Source organism: Adiantum capillus-veneris, chromosome 10, assembly GCF_014529385.1.
Source record: "Adiantum capillus-veneris isolate H3 chromosome 10, ASM1452938v2, whole genome shotgun sequence".
Classification (NCBI taxonomy): Eukaryota; Viridiplantae; Streptophyta; class Polypodiopsida; order Polypodiales; family Pteridaceae; genus Adiantum; species Adiantum capillus-veneris.
Genome location: NC_140940.1, coordinates 62,570,607 through 62,591,782, shown reverse-complemented (window position 1 = coordinate 62,591,782; position 21,176 = coordinate 62,570,607). Strand labels below are relative to the sequence as shown.

The window sequence follows — 21,176 nt, the reverse complement described above, 5'->3', positions numbered from 1 at the left end:
CTTTTATGGCATCATTCTTGCTCGTGCTATAGTTGACACATATGCCAACAAGTGTACTTTGGGGAGCATTAGTTCAAGTTAAGCATTTTATTGACACATGATTTCTCAAAATGCATTGATTGCCTTTGTTGGCACAAGATGTCCATCTCTTGGAACTATAACCCATATTATTGTCCTTGTACCTAATTGATGTTATTTGTGTTGTCCAACGTGTCAAACAACTTTGAAGAGGATATGCAAGCAACAAATGATCTCAAGGTGGTATCACAAAACATAACCAAGGTGAGCCAAAAACCTCATGCTTGCATACTAGGGGCACATGGCATTATGCGGGATGCTAACATCCGCAAACAAAATCATGATGAGACTATTAATCAAAAGTTGTTGGTAAAAGGCATACTACTTGGACATGCTTCTGGTAATGTGTATGTTAAGTGTCGTGCTCTTTTGAAAGCACGAATTTTTGACAAAGCTCTTGTGCATACATGGCCTCTTAGAGTGCATTGAAAGCAGTTGGTTGTTTCGACATTTGAGCTTGTCTAGATATAGCAATGGTTAGCTATGTTGACATCTTGAATGCATGTGGCATTATGCAAGAAATCGTCTATGGAGGGTTCAAGACCAAAAATTGCTAGTATCAACCACCCGAAAACTTGAACATGGTGAACATTTCAATTTGAGTCTAGTTTATCAAAGTGTGCGTACATTACTGGAAACATTAGAATAGAAAGCAACTCTTGACAAAATTAGAATGAATTAAAACTTTCTTGACTAACCTCTTAAGTAAATCTATAACTGTGTATTTCTTCCCATTTTTTTACTTTTCCCGAGCAGATACACGAGAGCGTCTTCGGGCGCCACCCAACCGCAATCGAACCCATGACCAGGGTCACAGACTTCGAATGCTCAACCAACTGGGCTAGCTCCCGTCAACTATTTCTTTCCACATTTTAATGTTGGTAGCACACTTTTGGAAAAATACAATGCGACGCACAATCAATCCCAATTTATTTTACAGCGGATGCCCAACTCTTGAAATCGAGTGGGACGACCCGGCCAGATGTTGGACAGGCTTGAAAACCTGGCCAACCCCACCAAAGGAAGAGACCCTTCTTTACGAAATTTTTGACAAATAGGTGTACGCCATGTATATTTTGCACCACCCAAGTATCCAAAGCTTACGTTACGGAAAATGTTTTGGACGTACCATTGAAATATTGCAGATCACTTAATCCAAAGAGCTTGGCTGCTCCGAAATGACGCAGCCGATACGAGCCAGGAGCCGCAGTGTCAGGAATTTCCCACCTTATCGTTGCAAAGCTGTACGCACTTAATGTAGACGGACGGCTCCAAAGGAACTGAAGTGAAAGGTCATCATCATCGTACGCAGGGTTCCAATTTCCTTCATTGTCCAGCATTTCAACAAGGGCGAACGTTCCTTCAGTAAACAAGTCGTTTCTAGGGCACGCAGATTGAAATCTTGCACTCACAATGTCTCCCCCTTTGAATGCACCTTTAACCGGGATATCTTTTATCACACTTCCAAACTCAGCATTGTCTGGTGCTGCATCCATGACTACGCCTGGAAGAAACCCAACTTGCTTATCGAGAAGATTGGGCGGAGATGGACCGGGATCCACCGCTTTCCCTTCTGCCAAAGCAGTTGCAAGCTTAGTAAACTCTTGGATATATGCGCTCAATGTGTGAGGTCCATATAGAGTTGAGGCCCCCTGTAAAATAGCATAAAGCAAGCATATGTTAAAACCCAGATTACTAAAGTTCAAGAATTGATGGTCCTTTGCATCATCAGACATTGTGTACATTGAATCAATTTAAGTCTCCTCAATTTCAGAGAAATAAAAATCCTTTCCAAACATCTCAAATGCATAATGCAGAAAGTCAAAAGACTTTGCATGTCTATAAATGTGCTATTTTACATTTATCTTCTTCGCCTTTCCTTTTGCGTTTTTTTCTCTTTTAGAAATTTTTTGCACTATGTATGTACTCTTTTTTTTTCTTTTTTGCATCAATTATGTGACTGCAGATCTCAAGTTTTAGCTTCAAAAATAATACCTCGTAGCGTTGCACTTGGTACTCCTCAAAAGTAGTCACATACTGAGAGTAAGAATTTGTAAGGCCTGCAATAATGATGGCAGTGTCATCGTTAAATTCACCATTACTCTTTGCTATGAGGGTGGCTTTCACAGATTCCCTTAGGCGACGGCCAGCCATAGTTGTAAATTCTGCAGCACAACCGAGAACTGTCAAATTTCTCATGCGAGATTAATAGCCAAAACAAAATTTCACTTGTTTCTTGCCTTCTTCTCTGATTGTCTCACTGTTCAACTAATGATCACCCACTTTTATGACACATTGTGTAAGTTTCCCACAAGCACCAAATGAGATGACAAATTCATGCATTAGAACGGAAAAGAATGGGATTCTAGACACCTGGCAGCCTACAAAAACTCCTCGGCAAAACATTCTAGAATAGGGCCATAGAACGAACATAGAAAACCCTCACCTAACAAAAGAACATTGCAAAAGCCACATCCAAGTGGTAAGCAAGCATCCAACTGCATCAATCGTATAGCTTGCATGCACAATGATCAGACCTATATTGAAATCTTCAAGCAAAGTAAAACATTTAATGGCCCTTTTTGTCTAGGTTGTGAAGCTCACATTTATGACCAGGTTAATGGATAGTTCGCTAAAAGGCAAACTCTTCTGCAGACATAAAGGTATGTCCTTCCTTCATGTTGGCGATGTGTATCACGGCCTTACCCAAACCCTTGTAAAATGATAACCCTAGAGTCTGTTCCTTGGACTCGGCCATTTTGTCTCCCTCTAATTAATTCAATGCCCGCTTATGGCAAAAAAGCAGACTCCTGAAGAGATAACTAAGGTTGAGTCAGACTTTCAATCTCTATATGTGCAGCTCATGGCTGTCATTAAATCTCTGGCTTGGAGGATAAATCTTTTAAAGTTATGGTCATATTTTGACATTTGTGTATATCTTCATCACAGAAGCAAGTGTAACAGACTTGGACACTCCAAGTCGGGAATCTACCACAACACACGTGAGCAAACTGAAAGAGCTGAACAAAACTGAGAGAGAGATGACACGGCATGGCGTAGTTCAGCTCCCAAAGAGATTGGCCCCAAAGACAAGCGCCCCTTTCGGTATGTCTTAAAGTCATGGTCATATTTTGACATTTGTGTATATGTTCATCACAGAAGCAAGTGTAACAGACTTGGACACTCCAAGTCGAGAATCTACCACAACACGTGAGCAAACTGAAAGAGCTGAACAAAACTGAGAGCAATGACACGACATGGCGTAGTTCCGCTCCCAAAGAGATTGGCCCCAAAGACAGGCGCCCCTTTCGGTATGTCTTTATTATTAATGCTTCTCAACGTACAATGTCGAGTGGCCTTGTCTCAACAGCGCTCCCAAACGTATCTACCTGAAACTGAGGCCCTAGCACTTTATTTATGGGCCCTAGGCCTTCCAAAAGCAATGTACATGAAAAGCTTCAAGTCTAAAAGCATTTGGGTCCTAAAAGCTAGTGCTATGGTTGCCAACGCGTTTTGCGGAAATCCGTAGAGGTGCCACATCACTAGCACATATCGCAAAGGTCCGTACAGTCTGCCATGTCAACAACGCAAATCGCAGGTTTCATACAACTACTACATCATCAGACCTTCCACGCTTCATTTAGCCTTTTTGTCCCTTGGGCCCCATCGGACAGAGGACCCCATCAATTGATACAACTTATAAAAATTGGTGTCCTTTCATTTTTGGCCTCTTGGGTTGACCCTACAAGTTGATACAACTTCTGCATCTTTCAGAAGGGCTCCGACTATTCTCTGTCCAGAGTCTATTCTTTAGGTCATGCTACGTCATCACTTTGTCACAGCAAGGGTAAGGCAATGGTCACGCCATGCATAGTCATCGGTTACATTTTCATAGTCATCACTTATTGTGCCTCGTGCATAACCACATGTGCATCCGTTATTTGTCTTATATGCAACTATGCATGGCTGTTTGTAAATTGCCAATGTTAGCATAGTTGCATCAGTAACATCTTACTGATAACTGATGTACGTATGACCACATCCTAATACACTCGCAGTTTCAACATTGGTACTTAGGAAAATTGGAGAGCCCCAGAATCAGGGTTGATTTTTGATGGGCACCCTTGCCCTTCAGATTTCCTGGATTTTATGATTTTTTTTGGCATTTTAGTGAATTTTTTGAAGGGTAGCTCACATTTGCATCCGTAAAGAATGGGCAAAATAGTTGAACAACCAAACACTCCGAAGCTAGAATTTATACATTTTTTTGACACAAAAAATGTGCAACAATAGACAACTATGTAAATGACTCAAGTATCCTAGATGTTAAATTTGTGAAATGGGATTATCACATGTGATTGGACATAAAATGAGTAAATACATAAGGAAGTTATTAATTTGACTCATTATAGAAAAATTCCTACAATCACTACTACACTAACAATGTCACAAATTGATGACATGTCAAGCCAGCACTTAGAGAGAGAGAGAGAGAGAGAGAGAGAGAGAGAGAGAGGGTAATGCACGAACAGACCCGGAAAAAGCGGCATGATTTCCATTATAAAGCCATAAAATGCGGCGCAAAAAGTGAGCCATTCACTTTTTCGGGGTCTGTCCGTACGTTGCCAAAACTCTCTCTCTCTCTCTCTCTCTCTCTCTCTCTCTCTCTCTCTCATTTAGGAGAGTGTCAAGAGAGGCTAGGACTTGTCAGTTGTGTCATATAGAGTCAGAGACACATACTGTGAGGATTAGTGGTGCTAATCCTATAATTAAGACTTGAGACTTCATACTTAAGATCAAACCGAGACTCAAGAGATTGAATGTGTGTTTGATTGATTGATTGAATGCTTTAACACTGAGTACAATAGGCTCCTTATATAGGAGACGAAGAGACACAAATGGAAAGACACGTCTCATGGTGAAGAGACATGACTGAGAGTTCCAAGAAGGCTCAAAACTTGCTTTGAAAGAGGCTCCAAAACTGAAGAACCATACTGAGCATACTTCATAAGAATAGTCGTTTCCTCTGAGACAAGAATTGTGTTGACCACATATTTTCCTTTATCTTGAGCACTAGCTGGTTGTTCAGAATTCGATGATGCTTCCGCGTTGGAATTTCTTTTCAAATTAGACGTATTTGGTTTCTTTGGACATTGATACCATCTATGGTCACCACTGCAAATTGTACATAATTCATCCTTCTTTGAAATCGAAGAAGCATTTGACGAAGAGCCTTGCTATGTATTGGAATGCCGATCTAGAGAAAAATCACATTCTTTACCACGATCAAGAGGAGCATTTGAAGAAGATCTGTTGTGAGATTGTCGATCTTGAGAGTAGAACCTTGAAGTTGAATAAGGTTCTGTTGCTTGCTATCTGAACTAAGATGCTCTTGACTTTGGCTATAGCTTTCTCTGCGATCGCGCTGTGAAAAGCGAACGCTATTTGAAGATCTGGCACTAGGGAGAAAATTCTGTGTAGGGTGCCGATTATCGCCAAGACGCTCCGCATAGGCAATTGCGGCATCCAAGGTGGTAGGGTTGTATTTGTGCACATCGTCCTTCAAGGTTGGTTCAAGCCCGTCAATGAAACTGTGTAGTTTATTAGAGAGGCTAAGATTCTCTATCTCCAGAGTTAAGTCTTTGAGACTTTGTGATGTACGCGGCCAAGGAACCTATCTGGCTCAGACAGCGAAGAGAGGACCGGGCATGAAAATCCGTTTTGGCAGGTTCGAACGCCTTGCAAATAGCGCAACAGAATTTATCCCAAGAAGGTGTGTGTTTACCATCAGCAACCCGTCGTTGCCACCAAAGAAATGATGTGTCTTTGAGTAGAGAACTAGCAAGTGCAACTTTTTTACTCTCTACTAAGTCCATGTTGGACAAGTACACCTCCATTTTGAATAGCCATTGGTCTAGCACGCGTTTGTCGTGGCAACCATTATATGGTTCCGGCAGTTTAACATCAAGCTTCTTCTTCTGTGCAACATTATAAATTTTATAAAGTAATTGAAGTTCATGATTGTCTACCTCATCTGTTGGATCTGGCTCGTTTTGTTCGTCCACTGAAGCTTCGGAAGAAGGTGTGGAAGAAGCAGCATTAGTCGTCCGAAAAGTCGTAGGACAACTGCGAAAAGTGTTTTGTGTCTGTATCTGATCCAAGCGAGTGTGAAGTGATGCAAGACTTGTGGAAAGTGTGGCCATCTACTCCTTGATGAGAGTAAGGGCATCCTCAGATTGGCCTTCTCCGTCGTGTGATGTCGGCATCGTCACTCTTCAAAGAAAATAACAAAGGAAATAGGTGCAGGAGCAGGTGCTGCGTCGAGAACCGGTTCTGTTGCGAGAGCCGGTTCTTGATCTGGTTCGGGTTTTGGAGTTCGAGAATCGGAAATATGACCATGTCACGTGACACATCTAACCCTATGTGTCCGTGGACAAGCTACACCATAACAGGGTTTCCGTCAGTCCAATCAATCTCGATTAGAAGTGATCTGGCACTTTGTGAGTCTATTCGTCGATCGTGCATGCCCAGTCACTTAGTATAGATGCATATCCTCTGGTTGCACACAGCATGATCATAAGCATTCCCATCAGAATCCATTAGAATCAGTTAGGGGATTTTTCCAGTGGATTTAGCCTATTTTACCTATTTTTGATATTTTTCACTTATTAATTTAAGTGACTTTCCAACAAAAGTAGGTAGGGCAATTTGGGTAAGAAAATATATAAGCAAACCAAAGTTAGCACTAAATGGCATATGAGCCAGGAGAACAGCAGGCCATTGGCGAGAGGTCCTCCCCTCTCTCAGTAAGAACCACCAAGCACCCACTACCCTTGGCTTTTTTCCCATCCCTCAACCTAGCGTTTTTGTTGCATCCTCGCCAACCCATTGCCTTGGCGTTTTCAGCATTTACCGCCCAGTTCCCCCCTTGCAATTCCAGCGTTTTCCATCATCCATAGAGGCTGCAGAATCCAGCGTTTTTCAGCATCAGATCAGGCTGCGTTTTCAGCTTTGAGTCGCATCAAATCAGGCAGCGTTTTCAGCCCTAAACACAGCAGCAAATCAGCGTTTTTCATCACAGCATCTCAGCGTTTTTCAGCAGCCCAAAACAGCCCCGAAATTCAGCGCTTCATCCGCAGCAGAATTCAGCAGTTAGCATTTTTGGACAGCAGTTAGTATCACTCAGTTTTCAGCCCTATTGTCATCATCGCCATCCCGGTTGTCGTCGTCGACATAGCCTAGATCTGCATCAGTTTTATGCATCATCATTGTACCCGTTTGTGCAATCAATCGTAGACCACTCTCGCCAACGAGAGTGGGGCCTTCGGAGGAGGGTTTTACAACGTCTCTAGTGTCGTATCTCTCTTCTCTCTATCTCTCAGTCTCATACACTTGCACGCATAGTGTCCACTCACTTTGTTTGTGATCATAGCACTCTCCATTAAGAACGGAAGGCTCTCCCTTCCATAAGAACTAAAAGGAACCTTGGGCAAAATATGGATCACTCATCTTGAGAAAGTACAACATTCATTGCGCTGCACCCTACATTGGTATCAGAGCTTTGGCAGTGTTCTGTATCACTCAAGGAAAGAACCACAAGAATCACAAGTTTTTTTTTGCTTGTTGCAGTCGCACGAACCCAAGTTCGCTTGGGCGTGTCGATTCCTAATCATGTTTTTGAAGAGTGACAGGAATCCCAAGAAAGAAGGGCTTGTCCAGCCTCCCCTTGTGTCTCTTTTCACTCATTGAGAGCATATCGTGCACTTAGCGGCCAGCCAATCGACGTGAGGTGGGAAAAAGCAACCTTGGTGTGAGCGCAAGGCCGCCAAGGGGTGCGCCCGCGGAAAGGAGTAGAACTCGGGTGAAGAGAAGATCCTTCTCAAACACGGTTTGCAAGCGAAAGAAAACCTCAAGAATCTCAAGACCCTCAAGTGTTAAGTATGGAGCCTGATTTACCCCTTGTAATTTTCTGTGATAAAAGCGCACATTTGTAAGGCCCCCATTATGAGGAGAAGCCATCGTGCGTGAAGGAAAATCACTCGCCGGAAACCAAAATTTTCACGGCTAAAAATCAGGGACAACTTTAGGGGCCTCGGGGACGGAAGCCCCCAAGACTTTTTTTTTCCCTCGCTGGAATATTATGGCCGGACGGCGGTCGGAAAGTGGTCGGAAAACAACCGATCAGTTGGCCGATGGCCGTAGTCAATGGCCGGTGGTCGGAAGTCAATGGCCGGTGGCCGGTGGCCGAATTCAAAAGCGGACTTGTCTTCTCAAGGGCGGCCACACATGGGCGGATTGAAGGGTCCGATTTGGACTTATTCACACAAGGGCGGCTACACATGGCTACCTCTCATAAGAGAGGGCAGCCCTTTTTGGCCTATAAAAGGAAGCCATTTCTACACACATTTCATAGTGTGAAGTTGATACAACAAGGTGAGTGTGAGGTGGTGAGAGTGAAGTAAGGCGGGAGCTCCATTAAGGGTATAATCCCTTTGTAAACTACTTCTTGTTTTGAAGTACTAAAGCCATTGAGTGGCTGCTTTCCCGTGGACGTAGCCCACATTGGGTAAACCACGTATATTGTGTGTACTCTCTCTCTCTCTCTCTCTCTCTCTCTCTCTCTCTCTCTCTCTCTCTCTCTCTCCTCTATAATCTCGTGTATGTAAATTTGTCTCTCTCCATTAAGTAATCTACTCAATTATCTATTTACCTACGTCTTAGTTCCTAACATCAAGAACCCAAGTTCCTCGTGGACTTAAGAACCAAAGATCATAGTGCATGGTCGTCACCCGAAGCGGAATGGATACTTCGCATACAGGTGATGAGCATGAGAGAGGCGACAAAGAATTTTCCCCACCAAGAGATTTTTCCGGCCCTCCCCCTTCGCCATCTATGCCACAAAGTGTACCAAACCCTATGGAGGCAATGATCAAGCAGATGATGGACATGATGGGCAGCAAGACGCGCGGTCTGGGAGGCCGAGCGTGAGGCTCAAAGAGAACCACGCACTCAAGAGTTGGTTCGACAAGTACTTGCCTCGAAGTCCGAACCAGCCAAAGATCGTGGGAGTTCCTCAAGTGGCGCAAGCCACGATGCAGATTCCAACAACCCAGTCACAAAGAAGTTGACTTTCAATAAGTATGATGGTAAGATGGATGCTACAGTTATTCATTCTTGGTTGCAACAATTTAATACTTATTTTGCGACAACTAAGAAGACAGGGAATAGCAAGGTATTGACGACAGCTATGTACCTTGCCGGTGATGCCATCAATTGGTACCACGCATGACAAGAGGCACAGCTAGCTGCACACCTAAAGGAAGCCAACGAACTCACGCCCGTCCTTCAGTTGGGCTGATTTCCAAGACAAGCTCAAGGCGCAGTTTATGCCACCTCAGTACCTCGCACGATTGAAGGACATTGGCGCGCTCTCAAGCAAAATGGTATGCCGGTTATGTCTTTCTCTAATCGTTTTTTGTAGCTCGGCACTCAATTACGCAAATCGGATTCGGAGCGCAAGGAGGCATTTCTTTACGGATTGGACGAGTATATCAAGTATGATGTCGAGGTACTTGATCCAATCGATCTCAACAAGGCGGTAGCGATTGCTCTCGCACATGAGATGAAGCACAACAAGGGAAAGCCTAAGGAAAACAAGACTTCTCATGGAACCCCGCAAAATTCTCAAAACACACAGAATGGTAAGAACGGTAAGAATGGTAAGAATGGTAATTCTTCTAGCCCTTCTTCCTCTAATTCCTCGGAAAAGAACTCTAACAATGAATCTAAGGGTAAAGCTAAAGCATCTACCAAACCTAAGCTAACCCCATATGAAAAAGCTTCACAAGGAATTGTAGGAGGATACATCACGGCTGAAGAACAAGTGATTTATGCTAAAGAAGGTAGATGTTTTCAATGTCACGTCAAGGGTCATATTAAGCAGGCTTGTCCAAAGACAGTCCCACCTAAAGAACAAAAGGCACCCACAACAGCCACAAGCACTATCACACACCAACCTGCATCTTCTCATGACTCTGACACACACATTGATGAGTCCCTCATGAAGTGTTATGGTCATGTAAAGGGTCAACGTTTTATCATATTGTTTGATCCATGCAATATGCATGATGTGATTAGTCTCTCTTGTTGAGAGAGCCCGCCTAGAGGTTAGTCAGAAATCTCAAGAGAAATCTCCTCTTGAGGTTTCTGGCTTCGCTCCTGGTATGGACTCTCTCATCACGAAGGAGTGCCTTGATGTGATGTTTACCGTTCAACAAGCTTCTTTCAGTAGGAAATTTCTTGTGTCTCCTCTTTCAGGATGTGATATGATTTTGGGCATAAGATGGTTTCGTGAACTCAACCCTCTCATTGATTGGGAGGCTAACACTCTCACTTTGCATGCCAAAACTGATTCCTCCCTCATCATTCGTGCTAAGGAGGGCTTGCATTCTTTGCCTATCATCTCTCATGTGCAGGTAAAGCGTGAATTATGACGAGGAGCACAAGCGGCATTCATCTATGCTGCTCTAGTTTCCCAGAGCATTCAGGCTCCAGCTAAGTATTCAGAGTTGTTTACGAAGTTTAAACATCTCTTTTTGCAGGATGATCTTCCACCTCGTCTCCCACCCGAGTGGCCAGAGGACCATCGCATCGAGCTTATGGAGGGGACACAACCTGTCAATAAGGCTCCCTTTCGATTGAACAGGACACAGGAGGAAGAGTTAGAGCGACAACTCATGGAGTTGATGGCTAGAGGATTCATACGCCCTAGTGTAAGTCCTTTTGCTGCTCCTATTTTGTTTGTTCGCAAGAAGGATGGTTCATCTCGTTTGTCTATTGATTACAAGGCATTAAACAAGATGACCGTCAAGAACAAGTTTCCGATGCCTCGCATTGAGTATATCCTCGATAGGCTCAATGGGGCAAAGGTTTTCAACAAGGTCGATCTCAAAAGTGGATACCATCAGGTACGGGTATTCAAAGGCGACATTTTCAAGACCGCTTTTTGCACCGAGCGAGGGCAATGGGAGTATATTGTTATGCCTTTTGGATTGACGAGTGCCGTGGGTACATTCAATCATCTCATGGTAGGTCGTTTCGGCGATATGGTCGGTGTATGTGCGTTCATCTTTTTAGATGATATTCTCATTTTTTCTGCATCGTGGGAACAACATGAAAGAGATGTCGAAAGGGTACTAGCTCGTTTGGATGAGTGTCAGTTGTACATTGCAGCTAAGAAGTCTGAATTTTTTCTTACTGAAGTCACTTATCTGGGTTATATCATTTCTGCAGAAGGCGTCAAGCTAGATCCCGCGAAGCTGGAACAGGTTCATAATTGGGATTTGCCCAAAACTGCATATGATGTGCGTTCTTTTCTTGGTTTATGTCAAGCATATAGTTCGCACATAGAGAATTTTGCACACATTGTTGCACCTATGTCTGATGTTTTGAAAGGGGTAAAGACTCGCCGTCAGCGCGTAGACTTGCCCGAGGCAGTCATTGAGGCTTTCGCAGCTCTCAAGGTTGCGATGACAGAAGCACCGTGTCTTATCCTTGCCTCTTGGGATGATCCCTTTGAAGTATGGACGGGTGCGAGCAATAGGCGTTGTGCTTCAACAGCATGGTCGTCCCGTAGCTTTCCTTAGCTTGAAGCTCAATAGTGCGGAAAAGAATTATTCAGTTTAGGATAAAGAACTTTTGTCTGTCATTCACTCTCTTAAGCATTGGAAGCATTTTCTTTATGGTAGAGAGTTTACAGTGCGCACAGATCATCAAGCCCTCAAGTGGCTCCAGTCTATGCCTAGTGCACATTGAAGTGATCGCCAAGCACAGTGGTCACAATTTTTTGAGCAATTTGGAGGTTTGATTGAGTATGTGCCTGGAAAAGCGCAGATGTGTTGAATCGCAAAGGACAGATTTTGGCTCTTGAGCCAAGAACCACATTTTCTATTCAGGGTGAGTCTTTTGACAGCATGAAGAATCAGTATGCGGATTCCGAGTTTGGTAAGCATTGGTTGCAGGCTCTTGCTTCCCAAGGGCCAAGCAACTATCTCATTCGTGATGGATTGTCGTCAACGTTTATGTGTGTTGCCCTCTCTCAAGGCAACCATATTGCATGATGCACATGATTCTCTAACGGGTGGGCACGGGGAAATGAACACCACACATTGGAAAAAATTGAAAGATTCTTTTATTGGCCTAAAATGCGAAAAGATGTGTTTCGTTATGTCACACAGTGCACTATATATCAAAAAGTAAAAGCTCTTCGGGGTAAGCAGCAAGGCCTCTTGCTTCCGCTACCTATTCCCGATGGACCTTTTCAGGATATTTCCATGGATTTTGTGACTAACCTACCACCAAGTTTGCATTCAAGGAACACTCAATGTTTGACAATCGTTGATCGTTTCAACAAGTTTTGCATGTTGATTCCTTGTAAAGCCACAGTTACTGCACAAGATGTAGCACGGTTGTTCATTAAGCATTGGTACCCCCTCTGTGGTTTGCCAAAATCAATTGTTTCAGATAGGGATGTTAAGTTCACGTCCAATTTTTGGCACGCACTCTTTGAAAATTTTGACACTAAGTTGAATTTTTCATCGGCTTTTCATCCACAGTCAGATAGTCAAACAGAAATTTACAATCAATTGGCTTTTGATGTTTTAAAGTCATATGTGCATGATCAGCAGTTTCAGTGGGAGCTCTATCTTCCATTGATTCAGGCTATTTTGAATGACTCTTTTTCTTCTGCTATTGGTCGAACTCCGTATGAGGCAGCTTTTGGCCATCCGTTCCAATCACTTTTGACTCGCTCGGTCAGTCAAATGCCTGATGCAAATGTTGAAAGTCAGTCATTGGATGAGATTTCTGAGAGTGTGAAGCTTCGGCTAAGCAAGGCTCGGGAATCTTATTCACGGCAGGCTAGTAATCGTCAAGATGTTTCGATCAAGGAAGGAGATTGGGTGTATTTAAGAATCATGAAGCAACGTCTTAAGCAAGTTGGAAAGAAGTGTCCAAAGTTGTCTTTTCCTATGTATGGTCCATTTCCAATCATTAAAAAGATATATGAGGTTTCAATGAAATTGCAGTTGCCTAACTCATGGTCAATACACAACGTTTTCCATGTTTCTTGGTTGAAAGTGTTTCCGGAAACACCTCCAAAGGACATTTCGGAAGAAGAAGAACCGGAGATCATCGATGAAACTGAAGTCATGGAGCCGGAGCAAGTGTTGTTGCATCGGTTTCACCATGGATCGAAGAAGCAAGTGACACAATAAGCATGATCATAAGCATTCTCATTAGAATCAGTTAGGGGATTTTTCCAGTGCATTTAGCCTATTTTACCTATTTTTGACATTTTTCACTTATTAATTTAAGTGACTTTCCAACAAAAGTAGGTAGGGCAATTTGGGTAAGAAAATATATAAGCAAACCAAAGTTAGCACTAAATGGCAGATGAGCCAGGAGAACAGCAGGCCATTGGTGAGAGGTCCTCCCCTCTCTCAGTAAGAACCACCAAGCACCCACTGCCCTTGGCTTTTTTCCCATCCCTCAACCTAGCGTTTTTGTTGCATCCTCGCCAACCCATTGCCTTGGCGTTTTCAGCATTTACCGCCCAGTTTCCCCCTTGCAATTCCAGCGTTTTCCATCATCCATAGAGGCTGCAGAATCCAGCGTTTTTCAGCATCAGATCAGGCTGCGTTTTCAGCTTTGAGTCGCATCAAATCAGGCAGCGTTTTCAGCCCTAAACACAGCAGCAAATCAGCGTTTTTCATCACAGCATCTCAGCGTTTTTCAGCAGCCCAAAACAGCCCTGAAATTCAGCGCTTCATCCACAGCAGAATTCAGCAGTTAGCGCTTTTGGACAGCAGTTAGTATCACTCAGTTTTCAGCCCTATTGTCGTCATCGCCATCCCGGTTCTTGTCGTCGACATAGCCTAGACCTGCATCAGTTTTATGCATCATCATTGTACCTGTTTGTGCAATCAATCGTAGACCACTCTCGCCAACAAGAGTGGAGCCTTCAGAGGAGGGTTTTACAACGTCTCTGGTGTCGTATCTCTCTTCTCTCTCTCTCAGTCTCATACACTTGCACACACAGTGTCCACTCACTTTGTTCGTGATCATAGCACTCTCCATTAAGAACGGAAGGCTCTCCCTTCCATAAGAACTAAAAGGAACCTTGAGCTAAATATCGATCACTCATCTTGAGAAAGTACAACATTCATTCCGCTGCACCCTACAGACCACCTTGTGTGTTTGGGTAGAATTTCCTCCGGAACTTGTCTAGGAAAAGTGTGGGTGCATTCAATTCTCCGTCACAGCAGAGGTCTATCAGCGCTCAAAGCAAAGGGGGGAGAGAGAGAGAGAGAGAGAGGCACAGCAAAACGCTGGTTGTTCGTCATGGTTTTTTTTTTTTAAGTGAATTAGGCTCTAATGTATAAAGGGTATTCACACAAGGCTTAAAAAGTTTGGGTTAATTTTTTGGGGGATGTCACAAACTGCTGACGTGTCAAGTCAGTGAAGAACAGAGCAAACCTTCAGATTACGGCCGAGGGGCCTAAACCCTAAAGAAGAGCAAGCAACAGCAGAAGAAGAAGAAGTCCTACCAACTTATGGGACCCCGTCCGATCGGGCCCAAGTGACATAAAACATCAAACAAAGCAGGACCCACACACAGAGAGAAAGACTTGCGTAGCAGCTAATGACGTGGCAGCTGTACAAAAAATCCGAAAATTGCATTGACATGATGACGTGGCAGACTGTACGGATTTTCGCGTTTTGTGCTGACTTCTGACATGGCAGTTGTACAGAGTTCCGTGATTTAAGTTGGCAGCATTTTGGCATTGCCTTTGAACCAGAAGCTTATGAGTTTGAAGGCTTTTCATGTAAGCTGCTTTTGGGGCCTAGGGCCTTCAAATATGAGGCCATGGGCTCATTCTCTGGCATGCTTCCCAGAGAAGGTGCAGAGTCTGGAGTACCAACTTGTATTGTGTTGATGCAAGACAAAGAAATACCGAAATGGGCACCAAGGTTTGGGGCCAGTACTCTCTGGGGTGGAATTCTGCCACTCCGTGTCGCGTATCGTCTCTCTCTCTCAGTTCAGTTGTTACTGGAGTGTTAAAAGTATGTTCAGTCTGTTCTTTTCTATTGGCACGTGGTGCTCGTCGTGTGAAAGTGGTATCAGATCATCAGGCGTGTGCTTTTTTGAAAGCATACCGGTCCTACCAAAGAGGAGATAGAGCAAGATCAAACTTCCAAAGTTCATTGGAAATTTTAGCTTCGTGCTCCGACCCCAGACTCATTAGCCACTTCCACCCTTACTTCATCACGCATCAGGCGTGCTCTCATCTTCACCGCTCATGTCTTACAAGGCATAAGCCATAAAGATCACTTGCAAGAGAAGGACCCAAGATTTGTTTCGAGCTGCTGTTTTTCTCAGATGCAATGCCATGCAGTGATGGATGTCTATAGCTACCAAGTTGCACACTCCAAGGACTTGGCAAGCTTTCAAGAAAAAAAAATTGCCCGAAGTTATATTGTTTCTGACATCTTCCTTTAGAGTGCAACTTCTAGCAGAGTTGGGTATCTTGAAATGCTTGCCATGGAAACCCTAGCAGATTATAATTTGAAATTTCTAGACATCTCTCAACAGGTGTCTCTTGCTAATAATCTCAGAGATCGATGTGACTGCTATGTCTTGGGACTACCATCACCGCCACAGGAACACCGTCTGTCCAAGAGATTATGGACCATGGTGCAGTCAGCTATGACCTTATGGAAGGAACCTAACCCTAATTATTTTTTTTGGTGTAGGTTTCAGGATGAAAAGTCAATCGACTTTTTTAGCTCGGTTGATGTCGAGATTGCTTTTTAAGTTTGAGTTCTGTTTGAGAACTTGTTTGGTGATCTTGTTTGAAATTTGTTTGAAATGGATGATATCTGTTTTAAACCTGTTTTGGTGCCGATTTGAAATGTTTGACTTTGGTTTTAATATTGGTTTCATTGATTGGTGATTTTTACTCCCGGGAGGAGAAGTGAGAAATATTGTTTTGGTATTGTGTGAATCTTGGAACGACGCAGGCCGATGCCTTGGAGCGTTTTGTTGTATATTTGAAAACCTCGGAATGACGCAGGCCGATGCCTGGGGAGCGGGGAGCATTTCGTTGTATGTTTGAAAACCTCGGAACGACACAGACCAATGCCTGGAGAGCGTTCCGTTGTATGCTTGAAAACCTCGGAACGACGCACGCCGATGCCTGGGGAGCATTTGGTTGTATGCTTGAACCTCCAAAGCGACACAGACTGCGGTCTGGGGAGCGTTTGGTTGTATAGACCTCTAAGCTCATGGCCCGGACCTTTTTAGGTTATTTGCAGGGAGAGTGACGAGGTAGGCGTTGAGTAGCTTCATACCACAGACCGTTTGTCTCCGGAGAGTGCTCCGCAGCGCTGTTTGTTGTGTCTTGTAACATGCATATGTGACATTTGTGTTGCATTGTGATGTGCCAACTACTAAATATTCCTAATTGGATGAGATTGCCTGGGTATGTAATTTTAGTGCATCAAAACACCCGTGGAAGATCTGTGCGGTCTGGGTGCGATGGCCAACATATCAAGAGTTCTGAACTGGACAAAAGGAGAAGCCAACTCCTTAACAAAAAAATAGCAAACTGATTGTTCCTCGAAAATTTTTGAGCTAACTTGAGTTGTTTAGCAGATATGTTGTAATCGCGGACGATTACTCTCTTTCAAGAAGGGGAGCTATCACAAACTGCTACGTGTCAAGTCAGTGAAGAACAGAGTAAACCTTCGGATTACGGCCGAGGGGCCTAAACCCTAAAGAAGAGCAAGCAATAGCAAAAGAAGAAGAAGTCCTACCAACTTATGGGACCCGGTCCGATGGGCCCGTGACATAAAGGATTAAAATAAAGCAGGACCCACACACACAGAGAAAGACTTGCATATCAGCTGATGACGTGGCAGTTGTACAAAAAATCCAAAAATTGCGTTGACATGATGACGTGGCAGACTGTACGGATTTTCGCGTTTTGCGTCGACTGCTGACGTGGCAGTTGTACGGAATTCCGTGATTTACGCTGGCAACTTTTTGGCATTGCTTTTGAACCAGAAGCTTTTGAGTTTGAAGGCTTTTCATGCTTTGAGGCCTAGGGCCTTTAAATATGAGGCCATGGGCTCATTCTCTGGCATGCTTCCTAGAGAAGCTGCAGAGTCTGGAGTACCGGCTTGTACTGTGTTGATGCAATATAAAGAAATAATGAAAGGGACGCCAAGGTTTGGGGCCAATACTCTGTGGGATGAAATTCCGCCACTCCGTGTCACGTGTCGTCTCTCTCTCTCAGTTCAGTTGTTATTGAAGTGCTAAAAGTATGTTCAATCTGTTCTTTTCTATTGCCACGTGGTGCTCGCCTTGTGACAAGGGAAGGCGGGTCAAGTTTTTATGGGCACTTTAATAATTCCAAATCGTAAGTGGGCTGCCACCGTTAAAACTCCAGCGTAAAAATTTCAGCTAGCATGGGAGTTCTTCGGCGAAGGGGTTTCATTCCAGCCAGCACTTCATGTCACGTGACACATCCAACCCTATGTGTCCGTGGGCAAGCTACAGCATGACCAGAGTTCAGTTCAGTCAATTCAGTCTAGAATAGGAAGTGATCTGGCACTTTTGTGAGTCTGTTTGCAGACCGTGCATGACCAGACATATAGATTAGACGCATATCCTCTGGTTGCACACAGCATGATCATCAGCATTACCATCAGGAGCATTTTCCAGTGCATCAAACCTATTTTCCCTATTTTTGACATTTTTCACTTATTTATTGAGTGACTTTTTGTTGGAAACTAGGTAGGGCAATTTTGCTAAGTTTGTATATATAGAAACCTAGCACTAGCACTTTCTGGCAAAAGAGGCAGCAGGAGCATTGCTCAACAGGCACCTTCTCAAGCAAGACCAACCGCAAGAAGCCCTCGGGTTTCTTCCTACAACAAAGCCAGTGTTTTCAACAAAGAACCACTAGCGTTTTCATTCCCCGAAGGCCTGGCGATTTCAGCCCACAGATCAGCAATTCCCTCATGCATGCTAGCGTTTTGGACAACCTCCGGCCAGTGTTTTCAGCAGGGGATTTCAGCAAGCAAAGGACCAGCTTGACCAACGTTTTTACTTCAGCATGACTAGCGTTTTGGTACAGCAACAGTCAACGATTTCAGCCCTCAAATCCAGCGTTTTTGCAAGCCCTGATTCAGCGTTTTCAGCCCCACCAGGCCAGCGTTTTTCAGCAAGCAAATTTAGCGAATAGAAGCAGCAGCAAGACAGCAAGACGATTGCAGATTCGCAAGCATTCCCAAGCATTCAGTTTTCAGCCCTAGTCTCGTCATCGTTGGCACCACCGTCGGCCTCGACATAGCACCATTTAGATTTTGCATTAGCATCTTGTACCAGATTGTGCAATCAATAGTAGACCACTCTTGCCATCGAGAGTGGGCCCTTGGAGGAGGGTTTGACAACTTCCTGGTGTCGTATTCTCTTCTCTCTCTATTTCTCAGTCTTAGCACCTTCATGCACAGTGCCTATTCACTTTGTTTGTGATCACTTGCACTCTCTCACTAAAGCACGGAAGGCTCTCCCTTCCCTAAGAAAAAAGGAACCTTGAGCACAGTTCGGAGCACTCATCTTGAGCAAAGTTCAACATTCATTCCGTTGCACCTAACATTGGTATCAGAGCTTTGGCAGTGTTCTATATCACTCAAGGAAAGAACCACAAGAACACAAGAATTTTTTTTGCTTGTTGCGTCGCACGTAACCCAAGCCTTCTTGGGCGTGCCGATTCCTAATCGTGTTTTAAAGAGTGATAGGAATCCCAAGAAAGAAGAGCTTGTCCAGCCTCCCCTTGTGCCTCTTTTCACTCATTGAGAGCGGACCGTGCACTTGGCGGCCGGCCAATCGACATGAGGTGCGAAAAAGCAACCTTGGTGTGAGCGCAAGGCCGCCAAGGGGTGCACCCGCAGAAAAGAGCAAAGCTTGGGTAAAGAGAAGATCCTTCTCTAACACAAATTGCAAGCGAAAGAAGAACCTCAAGACCCTCAAGAACCCAAGAACCAAGACCCGCAGGAACCCAAGTTCCTCGTGAACTTAAGAACCCAAGACTTCAATGGATGGTCATCACCCGAAGCGGAATGGATACTTCGCATGAAGGTGGTGAGCATGGGAGTGGCGAAGAAGAATTTCCCCCACCAGGAGGTTTTTCAGACCCTCCCCCTTCCCGGTCTACGCCAAGGATTGCACTAACTCCTATGGAGGCTTTCGACAAGATGATGATGGACAAGAAGTTAGAATGCAACGAAATGATGGCAGCCATAGAGCGTAAGTAGCAAGACAGAATGGCAGCCATAGCGCGTGAGCGCGACGAAAGAAAAGCAAAATTTGATCGCAAGAACAAAGCAAGAAAAGCAATGAACGACCGACACATGAAAGAGATGTTGCGACTCTTTTCTCAAGTGCAGGCACAGATGCAAGAGATTCGGGAAAAGGAGACTCTCTCAATCTCTTCTCCTCCAAAGCACGACACACATGATTTGGTTGATAATGACAAGCATGATGAATTGCATGATAATGATAACCATGATGATTTGCATGATCAAGATGTGATTTCTCACAAGCATAATGATTTGCAAGATAAAGATGATGTGATTGTTCACAAGGATGATGTGTTAGTTGATACTTTCTCTAGTGAAGCTACCCTCATTGCAGATTCGATCAATCAGAAAGAACCGATCTTGGCTCTCGAGTCAAGGTCCACAGAACCCCCCAGGAAGATTCGATCAAACACGAAGAACCGATCTTGGCTCTCGAGCCTAGGTCCAAAGAACCCCCACAGGAAGTACTATGTGTTCGCATGATTAGTCAGCACGCATTGTACGAGTGTTTCATTTGTGATCGTTTCCTGTATTTTAGTCAGCGTCTTTATGTGATCCCTTTTCCTAGGCATGACATAGTGTACGTTGAGCACGTTTCACTCATGGATGAGCACGGATGTATGCAGATTTCTCATGAAAAGCTGAAAAGTATGCATTCAGAGAAGTCACATTCCATGTCTCTTCCTTGGCACGACTGAAAGGCCAGCGGGTAGACAGACATGCGAATAACCTCCCAACCATCCTATATATAGGCTCCTGGCCCTCTTCCATATATAGACCCCTTTACTGCATGTGTGTCCGGCACATAGCCCGGGCCGTGCCCGTCTAGTCCTACCCTTGGCATGACATTACTCCCCCCTTGGAGAAGCATTTTCGTCCTCGAAAACACAAGTGGTGGTATCTTCATAAGAACACTAATGTTTTCCACCGTGGCATCCCTCATGGATCCAATGGTTCGTTGAATCGGAACCCAGTTCATTGGGGGGTTCAATGAAATTAAGAGTAACATCTTGATTTTCTACCTTGTTGTCCCTGTGCAACCGTCTTGGTTAACCGACTCATAATCAAAAGAGCGTGAAGGCTCCATTTAGAACTCACTTGAGAATGCTAAACGAGTTATCACAACTAAGAGGTGTCTAAATGCATACCCAAGTTTCAGACTTTCTGAAGGTACTGGAATGTGCAGTATAACCTTGGCTCATCTTTCCATGAAAGTACTATACTGACATACTCATCAGCAACAACCAAGTCCTTGACTTGCGGTGGTTTCTTGCCAATAGTCAACCTCATCCAAACTGATGATTAAGGTTGATAACTTGAGAATAATAGACAGAGACTAGAACTAGCCGTAACATGCCTTTCATCATATGAAGCAAACTCCAAACCAGAAAGGTAACCGATCTAGTTGCTTCACTTCTTGCTAACGTATGCACTTACCATATCCTTTAGCGTGCTTTACTAACGTATGCACTTTGCATATCCTTTAGTACTAAATAGAATGCTTGTAAGCTGCCCATCCTATGCGGGATGAATAGCAACAGTAAGAGTGAGGTGCTTTCCCCCAACCACTTACAGACAGCCGCCCACGACTGACGACAACTATGACTCAATCATTGATTATCCAGCCATATACTCGATATGGAATGGAGACAACCAACTAGGTTGAAAGCAGA

The 21,176-nt window shown here is 44.0% G+C and overlaps 1 protein-coding gene across 2 annotated transcripts in view; it reads right to left on the bottom strand.

Annotated features, from left to right (window-relative positions):
- Positions 1-779: 779 nt before the first annotated feature.
- Positions 780-21,176, bottom strand: part of LOC147448942 (neutral ceramidase 2-like) — a 31,562-nt gene continuing 11,165 nt past the window's right edge. For both annotated transcript variants that reach the window (XM_086521346.1, XM_086521347.1), the window contains exons 9-10: positions 2,074-2,243; positions 780-1,730 (exon numbers count right to left, since the gene is read on the bottom strand). In XM_086521346.1, the coding sequence (XP_086377472.1) occupies positions 1,179-1,730; positions 2,074-2,243 (722 nt within the window). In that variant the 3' untranslated portion in view covers positions 780-1,178. The remainder of the gene's footprint in view (positions 1,731-2,073; positions 2,244-21,176) is intronic.